At 42.7% G+C, this 9,617-nt stretch overlaps 1 protein-coding gene across 1 annotated transcript; it reads right to left on the bottom strand.

Moving 5' to 3' along the window:
* Positions 1-346: 346 nt before the first annotated feature.
* On the bottom strand, positions 347-9,106 carry pont (RuvB-like helicase pontin). Its single transcript, XM_080269513.1, has 8 exons — positions 8,907-9,106; positions 8,310-8,438; positions 7,440-7,614; positions 6,582-6,784; positions 3,253-3,421; positions 2,503-2,701; positions 1,704-1,898; positions 347-854 (listed from the first exon to the last, which is right to left on the bottom strand). Exons 1-8 carry the CDS (start codon positions 9,045-9,047, stop codon positions 695-697), a joined length of 1,371 nt encoding a protein of 456 aa, XP_080125639.1. The 5' UTR covers positions 9,048-9,106; the 3' UTR covers positions 347-694.
* Between the last annotated feature and the right edge of the window lie 511 nt (positions 9,107-9,617).

The raw sequence follows: 9,617 nt of genomic DNA, 5'->3' as shown, positions 1-9,617 counted from the left end.
TTGTGAGTTGCGACTCAACTGCAGACCATCCAGAACACGCACGCATGCATGCACACACATTAATATTAAAGGTCACACAAAACAAGGCTATAAATTATTAAATACAGTAGTCCCATTCTTGACACTTTCAAAACTAGGAACGTCACTTACCACATTCCAACCCCCCAGTCCATAATCCACACATACTATATTGCCCATGAGCAACCCTGGAACAATCCCTATGTTAAGATCAAGAACAAAACATATAGAACAGTATATCGCTGTTTTCCACTTTCCCTCCCTTTTACCGTTCTTAATATAAACATGCCAAATCAGTCATAATTCCATATGATAGTGTGGACAGTCATGCATTCAGCAATTTACCTTCATTTATTAATAATTTTCATAGTTGTACATAGTTGGCAATTCACAATCTGGATTCTATGTAACAACTCGAGTCACAGAGAACTGTTTTCTCAAAGGCAATCCTGACTCGTAGGAGTCGCTGAATTATGTAACTATTTGAAGTTTAAGATATCATAAACAACTAATGTTAAAGCAATGTATACATATTCTTTCAGTCTTGGAGCACTGATCACTTATTATCCATTGTCTGGAATGCTGGAAGCCACTTTCCATACTATATTTTTATTCATCTTTCATTCATGCTTTTTTTTTTTTTCTTACTGGTATAACCTTAATACTGTAAGTCAGATCACTTCATATACTGGTCAGGATTCTCTGCTAACATTTGGGCTGAAGTTTTGGCATCAATGAATAAGTCAGCAGCTTCTTGCACATCTTCCACAGTAACAGCTTCATTCCCATTCTGCTGAGCCATCACATTGGATGGTGTGAGAAGCCGCACAGCATACCTGTTGAGGGTAAGAACAAGGATATAAAATGGTTTCCATGCTGCAACTACAAAATGTCTAAATGAGGACATCTCATTCACTTAAGAATGGCAACCATTAAAATGGAAAAAATATACAAACATGCACATTTTTTTTATTTTTTAATCAGGCCATTCTTACTTCCGTAACTAAAGAACATTTCAGGAGGATCATCGCACAAATGCACCTGGTTAGTGATGTCACTCAATTATTACTCCTTGCTTAGGGTGTGATGTAAAGGAACCCAGACCACAATATACATTAGCTATACCGTACTATGCTCACAAGATTTCTGGCATATTTTGCAAGCCCATTAAGCAACGTTGGGTCTGGTTAGTACTTGGATGGGTGACCACCTGGGAACACCAGATGCTGTTGGCATCCCTACGTGTCAAGTGGTGTTGGTGGAGGATTAGTGCCCCTCCCTGTAAAACAATTAACTCTAAGTCCTTGGCCACCCCATGTGGGATACATGGCGTCTGGCGATGATGAGCAATTCTCTTATCTCTGATGCCTTGTCCCCTCCCAGGAACCCTGTCCTTCACGTGGGGTGACCAAGATACATATACATGCTGCTTTGTCCAAACACATCTTTTGTTCTCACAACCTTACACTAAAGTTCTATAGTGTTCCCTATGGCAGTGAAGGGGTCAGATACACTCTTCAATAAATTCCACTCTCAGATCTCTCCAGACTTGAATAAAATAATCAGGTATAAGCAACAATAAAACAGAGATGAAATTCTTGGACTAAAATTAAATGTTCTGAACTAATGCAGCCCAGCCTTGGGTCCCTGATTCTAAAGTGGGTCATACAGGACTGTCTGCTCACCTTAATGATGCTTTTTCTGCAATTGCACTGAGCTCCTGAAGTGCATCATTATCCAACTTGATGCCCTCTGTTTGTGCACGGATCTGTATTATCTGAGACACTTCCTCCTGGATGTAAGGCTTCATACGGACAATGATAAGGCGGTCAAGGAGATCTCGTGGTATGCCGTGGGGTGATACTATGTCACCTGTGCCTCTGTAGGGAATCAGATTGCAGATTACTGGAACAGGCATACAAGTTATAAAACAATTAGCATAACCCTACAAACACTAATGGGCCTTGTGGGATACCATGTGCTGATACTGTCACCTGTGCTTCTATAATGAGAGAAGTTAAATGGAATAATTATGTAAGCTCTAAAGTCACCATCATAACACAATGATGAGACCTTGTGAGATGCCATAAGTTATAAACAGTTATTACAGTGAATCAAACTAAACCAGCACTCCTGAACGGTGCATGAAGCAACTAAGCATGTGATACCCCTCACATTTTTTCATCATACATCTCTGTAAACTGCTTGATGACATTTAATGAGGCATCCTCCTTTAAAAGAGCTCAACGTGTCAAAAATGTAAAGCGTCATCCACCAAAACCTATATTTCTATCAGGACAATGTGCAGAGTGTTTCTGTGGGGAACATCTCTTAAACTGTTTTTCTCCCCCTTTTCATCTCAGTTGACGGCCAAGTGTTGTCAGACTGAAGGCTCAACTTGACTAGTAAACAGAGAGAGTCTTTACCACCTCATAATTACTCATCTTACTCCATACAACCACAACTTGGTATACAAATTCATACTTGATAACGCAGCGTCCCCGGTTAGTGGCAAAGACAACGATGGGTGCTATCCTGGATTCAAGGGCCCGGTGTAGGAAGGTGAAGCACTCTATGTCCAGCATGTGAACCTCATCAACGAACAGCACACCCGGCACCAGTTCCGCAATGCCTTGGTCAATGTATTTGTCCACTACTTTGTTGATTTCGAGTCGCAGCTTCTCTGAGGGGGACAAAAATGAGTCATTAAGTAATCATTTTCATCAGCAGCAGCAACATCATGATCTTCTTTCCCCACCTATGGGACGCAATCATTTTGGGCAACATCCATTTAGTGCCTTAACCCACTATGCCAATTGTGAGCAGGTCTCCCCTAAGAAGAAAAGACTGTCTGGAGATAGTAAGAATAAAATAATAAAAATGCCAGTCCAATAGGCATCAAAATATAATAAAATTGTCTGGAGAGAGCAACAATGAAGTGATAATACACCAACAGGGAAAAAAAAAATAAAAAAAAGGCTCCTATGCTGAATGAGATTGTTACGACATATCTCTACCTGTCTAAAGCCAGATGCCTCAATCCAGTCAAGAGTCGCAAGAAACAAAACATCACTCTGTCCTCTGACATCAGGCTACCCTCTCTCCAACTCGCACCCACTTCTCTTATATCTCTCTCTCCACACCTTCCCTCCATAATAGAAACTGTCATCTGAATGAAAGCGTTAACCACAGTCAGATTTGGCTAACTGCACCAATCAGCTCCCACTGACACACCTGTAATCTCAGTTTTCCGAGGCTTCATGAGTTGGGACATCATTGAGAGGATGTCCTGGCCTCCCTGTGGCTGAGCATTGGCCACATCCAGGTCATGCAGCGTCACATCCTGAATAACTTCTTTCTTCTTATGAACGTCCCCCTTTGGTAATGGCACATACTCCTCTGCCTGCATCAAGGAGAGATAAGTTATTAACACAAGCAGGCTTCTACAAGTCACTCAGCTGAATTACATCATCTGGCAGTAGGTGAAAAAGAACGTTAAGGCCGTCCCAAATACGGAAAGGGTTAATGGTGAAAGCATTAAAACACCCAGGCTCAAATGACTCACTCTCAGCTGAAAAATATCTTGAATTAGTTGGAACAGACTACTTGAGGTGTTCTGACTGAGAACTTGAGGTGTTCTGACTGAGAGTGTTAATACAGTAGGCTCGCACAGTGCGCGAGAGATTGGGCGGTCCACGACCTCGCGCACCGGGAATTCGCGTACTAGGAATAAATAATCTTATGGGAATAATTACATATGGGCGGTACCCCCTCATACCTGGACATTTTTTGGCCCTTGGAGACATAATAAAGGTCATATGTTTCAGACATTGTACTAAAGCTGTAGCTACAATAACAAAAATATGGGTAGTCACCTTAACAAGAGTAGACAACAGGCCTGATGACCTTAAATAACAGGGGTTCCAAGGCGCGGCAACACTTACAGCGCCACACTCCCCACCGCACCAACACTTCCCTCCACAGACTCCTCTTGATCACCTTCCCCAGGAGCATCAAAGTCACTCACTTCGACCATAAACCCTTCAAAGTCCAATGCTGACACTTCTGACATTGCATCCTCTTCATCCTCAACAGGAAAAGGAGCAGACGATGTCGCTGGTTCCGCAATTTCACCAACTTGAGCCCGCTGTATGTAGCTTGTTATGAGCGTCTGTCTTCTCCTGTTTATTTCTTCCCTGTGCCTGTCTGTGTAGAAACGGAAGAGTTTGTTGATACCAACCAGAAGTTCCTCCGTTCTTAGGTTGCTCACTTCCTGTTCCTTCACCTCTTCCTTGAGCTTATCCACAGCAGCAAGGATCTTGCTAATGTTTGACATACACAGCTCAGTCCTGCCTTCCATCACGCTAGGCTGCTCAACTTGACTCTGTCTGGCGTCGGGCTCTGCGTCAGCCTCGTCTATCCGTTGCAACACTTCCTCGGGAGGCTGTTCCTCAGTAGCAGTGTGCACTTCTTGTATGTCCGCCAATGTAACGTCCTCGAAACCTGGTACAGCTTGTGCTGCTGTCAATGTTGCTGCCTCAGCCTCGGCCGGTGGTTGAATGGCCGTCTCCTGGGTGATGCATAAGTGAGGCATGAGCATTCGCCACGCATGGTTCACCGTTGCAGGTGTAATCTGGTGCCAGGTTTGAAGAAGAAATTCAACTGCGTCCTTCACTGTAAAGTTACGCCAAAATGCCTCAACAGTCATGGCATCTGTGGCAGGTCGGGATACAGGTGCTGGTAGAGATGGAACGGGAGCAGATGCCTCATCAAGGTCTTCGTCGTGATCTTCTTGTAGGGCATGAAGCTCCTCTTGTGTGTCGGTCTTCCTGCGTAGGTAGTCGTACACTTGCTTATGGTAGAAATGCTTCACTGTGGCGATTAGTTCTTGATCCAGTGGCTGCACTAGTGACGTCGTGCGGGGCGGCAGAAACACAACACGACAATCCTTATGAAGATCTTCAAGGTATGGAGGGTGACTTGGTGCATTATCAAGCACAAGGAGCATCTTAAATGGAATGCCCAGTTCCCAACACTTGGCCCTGGCATCAGGGACACACCGCCCCGTTAACCAGTCTGCCATAATGTTCCCGGTCATCCAACCATTTGCAGACTTGTACCAATAAACACCACTTGCATCCATTTTCGTGAGGTTTTTGTAGCACCTTGGGTGTGAAGCTGTGTGTACAACAACTGGCCTCATCTTATGGCTCCCAGACAGGTTTACAGCAAACACTACCGTCATCTTACACTTCTGGAGCTTGCGACCAGGGGCTTGTTTCTGTCTTTTAGCGATGTAAGTTGATTTGGGCATGGCCTTGTAATATAATGACGTTTCATCGATGTTGTAGACCTGGTCCTTGGTGTACTGTCCCTCTTCAATAATCACTCAAAATATCGCAGGATAATCTCTCGCGGCCAGCTCATCGGCAGAGGCACGTTCACCAGACACTTTCATGTAACGGAGTTCCTTGTGCTTGAGAAAACGGTCCAGCCATCCAACCGATGCCCTGAAAGGTTTTTCCACTTTTAACCTGCGAGATGCTGCCTTGTGAAAGAGCTGGGCTTGGTTCCGAATAAATCTTCCATTCAATGGAACACCTTCCTTTTCTTTCCTCATTATGAAGGTGGCAAGATAGCGCTCCATAAGTATCATAGCACAATTTCCCACCCACGAACGGCTGTCTAGGAGTGAGGCACCGTACGTCTTCACTACAGCCTTTATGGCTTCACAGTTCTTCCACACAGTTCTCACTGTAGATTCAGTCAGTCGCAGGGTTCTTCCGAAAGCAGTGTTTCTTTGACCCTCCTCCTTCATCTTAATGATCTTTAACTTGGTGGCGTGTGTCAGAAGTTTCTTAACTCTTGGGGTTGGAACCATGGTGCGGCAAAGTACAGGCATCACAAAAAACACCACACGTTGTACACAACAGGATAGCTGTAGAAAGCGGATCCGCAGTGTGCACGAGCCAGGACTGTTATGGCGCGCCCGCTCCCTTGTACCCCACGCTGCGCAGTAGAATGCCCGGGAATTTCTGCGCATCAACATGACGACACATGATGCGCTGTGTGAGGGGTGGTCGCGCACTAGTAGAAAATGGCATTTTTGGGCCACTCCTTGTCTCTGCCTCGCGTTCTGTGCAGTAAACTCGCGCATTGAAGGGTTTTTGGTTATGATTTTTGGTCACTCGCGCACTGTGCAAACCTACTGTATATGACACTAAATGAAAAATATCAATAATATATGCAAAAGGTTAGGCCTGTGAGGTATAGCCAGGATTACAGGAGCTTATATGGTGTATCACAATAATCATTCAGAACAAGGGTATCTTTATTATACTCTTACTGCTATCAGACATTTTTAACAGATTTAGGTACACATTCAAATAGTAAGCAACTGATTACAGCTATAGAAATCCTCCCAGTTCAATGAATCAACCATGAACTTGAATAAAATTGTTGGCGATGGCTCATGTAAGATAAAAAATCGACATTTTCATAGTGAAGAATATAACCTGTACTGGTACACTTATAAACTAAAGAAAACGACACACATACAATACCTCCAAATCAAACTCTGTAGCATAAGTGTCTGATCTGCCTTGTCTCTTCACTGCCCCCGAGTTGGCCTCTACATATATAACGTCGCCAACCTCAACACGTTCCTTTTGAAGAGTTTCGTAGATACTGGGATCCAACTTGAGCTGTTTGGTACCTTTGGCAGTCCTCAGTCCAATAATAACGTGGCTTACTGTTTTCCCATATCCTGCCAAAATAATATTGCAGGTGCTACAGAACCTCTTTAATTACAAAATATTCCCTTAGGACAGTTATAGGAGGTTGAGTTATGGTAGAAAAAGCACCAACCAATCCTATATTACCCCATTCAAGATGTAGGGCTCTGTGGCTAGGCTGCAGTAGTCTAGATCAATTGAAGGTACATGATCAACCTACTCCCTCTGGCAGCGGATGATTGAAAACCCTAGTCACCTGTTTGGGTTCTAATCTATAACAGACCATCATTCTGACTGAGGTATTTTGACCTGTAAACCACCCGGCACTTATTATTAAAAGCGAGTGCAGGAAAAAAAAAAAAAAAGCCATTAATATGACTCGATCTCTGCATTGATAGGAAATGGTTAGACTACTAGACTACATTCCATTTTATGTAATACAGTAACAAGGGAGGAACGTAAAATAAGAGGGAATGTTCACTGCACGAAGACATGAGTAGAAAACAATTTATTTTGGATATATTTGGTTATATATCTTTCTGTACATTATTTATGTGAAGTATGGTGTTACTGGTAAGATTTGTGTACCACAGAGAAGGACAGAAGGTGTAATATGCAAAATAAGTCACTTGGGAAACAGTGTTGGGGAGCTTCCTTAGCTGAAGAGAATACGGGCTAAAGACTTACCTCCCATAGGATTCTCAGTCTCTACAGGTGTAAGTTCTGTGACCTCGCCCTCGTACACTTCCTTCACTTCCTTGATGCGCAGTCCAATAGCTCGCCGGAAGTTCTCCATCAACACCTCCGTTTTCTTAACCTCGGAGCTGTACACTTCAGATCCAACCATTGGGCAGAAGGGGACCTGCACCAAGAATACGCAATAATCTCTCTCTCTTACCAGTCCTTAAGTCAACTCTCATTTTTTTCTCTATGCCTTTACCATTTTCATTCTATTTTTGTCTTTCAGTTTTAGAGGTCACCTTACTTTCTCTTTTATTCAAGAAATGATTTTGTTATCTAGCTGAAATATGCACTGCCATGTTAATTTTTATATTTCTTATAAGGATAATGCACTCCCATGTTAATTTTTATATTTCTAATAAGGAAAATGATGTTCTGAAATATAACAATGCATTATATTTATCACTCAATTATAATCTTGTGCCAGTAGCTAACAGATGATGGAAAGTACTGCTATTGGGGTATTATCCAGTGGAGTGTTAATTGGGATGGTGTGGGAAAATGGAGGTTACTGAGGAAACACACAACCTCAGCCACTCAAATATGCACTGTTAGGTATATGAACCAGAACTTGTTCAGTTTTTTTTTTTTTTTTTCTTTTGCCGCCACCAGATGACTTTATGCAGCTTTGCAGACTTTTTGCACTGAAGCAACTAGTAACAGTCTTCATTTACCCCTTCACGGCAAGAAATCTCCATTAAGCTAGACAAAATTATCTGGTTGTGACCTAGAGCTGAAAAACACATAATATGACTGAGGAAGTTAAAATGCACTACAGTATTTAACACTACATAACAGAACCATTCATATTCTCACCTTATTGCCCAGCTCCTGAGCCAGTGCCAGGGCAATGGCTGTTTTGCCAGTGCCAGGGGGTCCAGCAAAGAGGGCAGCACGACCTGACATCTTCTTGGTGCGAATCAGGTCAACCAGGTATCCCGCAGCCTGATGGAAGTGCTTAGAATGTGAAACATGGTTTTCTTATTGATTCTGGTGTGGTTCAGTCAATTCTGATGTTCACTTTTGCCGAAAATAATTTTCAAGATGTGGCACTATCTTCCCTGATGATCTTGGAATGCCATATCAAGGAAATTAATGAAATACAAAAGCCATTTTTGACATCAACCTATCCACTCCACAACTGATCTAAATTTCTACCAGGGTAATTCATCCCAAATCATGCCTAACCCCTAGGAATGTGATAATGATTTGGTCATGTGGAGAGGTCGGAGAATCAGAGACAAGATTGCGGATGAGAAGGGTGGAGAGGTAAGTGAGGGGCAGCTTGAGGGCGAAGACGGACATTGAGGCGATTTATTTGTGACCACATCTCCGAATTGAGGTGTCAGACTATAGATCGGTAAACAGACAGAAAAATATACGGACAGATAAGCTTCAAGTATAGCCTCTCACCTCCCTGGCTTGTAACTGCCCCACCAATCCCGCCGCTGAAGGTTCCGCCGTTCCATCTTCCTTTAACCCTAAACCCTTCACGTGCGAGTGGGCATTTATTCTTTGGGTCTTGGTCGTGCTCTTAACTTCTTCAATCTTCATTTTCTTTTGTAATTACTGCACAGGTTCAGTTACGTCGCCTCACCGCGTGCCCCCAACGTGAAATGAAAATGTTTACACCGACTACTGCTGGCATCTGGTGGCTGTTAGTAGAAGTGTTTGGGTAACCATGGCAACGGTGACGCTCAGCGGTATTCATAAATTTTCTTTAGTGTAAATTGTGTTAGTTTATGCTTTTATCTTATCTCAGGTACTTCAGAGCTAAACTAGAATGAGTAACTCCCTGGGAGTATGGTAAAGTTATATGATTAAAGTAAATAATGCTACTAAATAACCATGGTAACGATGCGATGCTTGCCGAGGTATTCATTAACTTTCTTAATTTGGTTTGCTATCTAGCTTAAATTATTAAATAACTATTCACTTCAAAAGTAAACTACTGTATAGTGAAGTATAACTTAAAGGTATGATAAAACAATATTATTTTCACTATTTCACTGCTCTGAAGATATCGGAAGAATTAGCTAAGACCCTTTATGATTACAGGTGGAGTATAATCGTCCATAGAAAATACGTCATAGCAGTAAAGGTGTCACATGTGGTAAATTGATG

This window comes from Coenobita brevimanus, chromosome 34 (genome assembly GCF_032717465.1).
Source record: "Coenobita brevimanus isolate Jiangsu-jjx chromosome 34, ASM3271746v2, whole genome shotgun sequence".
NCBI classification, from domain to species: Eukaryota; Metazoa; Arthropoda; class Malacostraca; order Decapoda; family Coenobitidae; genus Coenobita; species Coenobita brevimanus.
The sequence above is the reverse complement of the archived record's forward strand: the minus strand, read 5'-3'. Positions and strand labels throughout refer to the sequence as shown.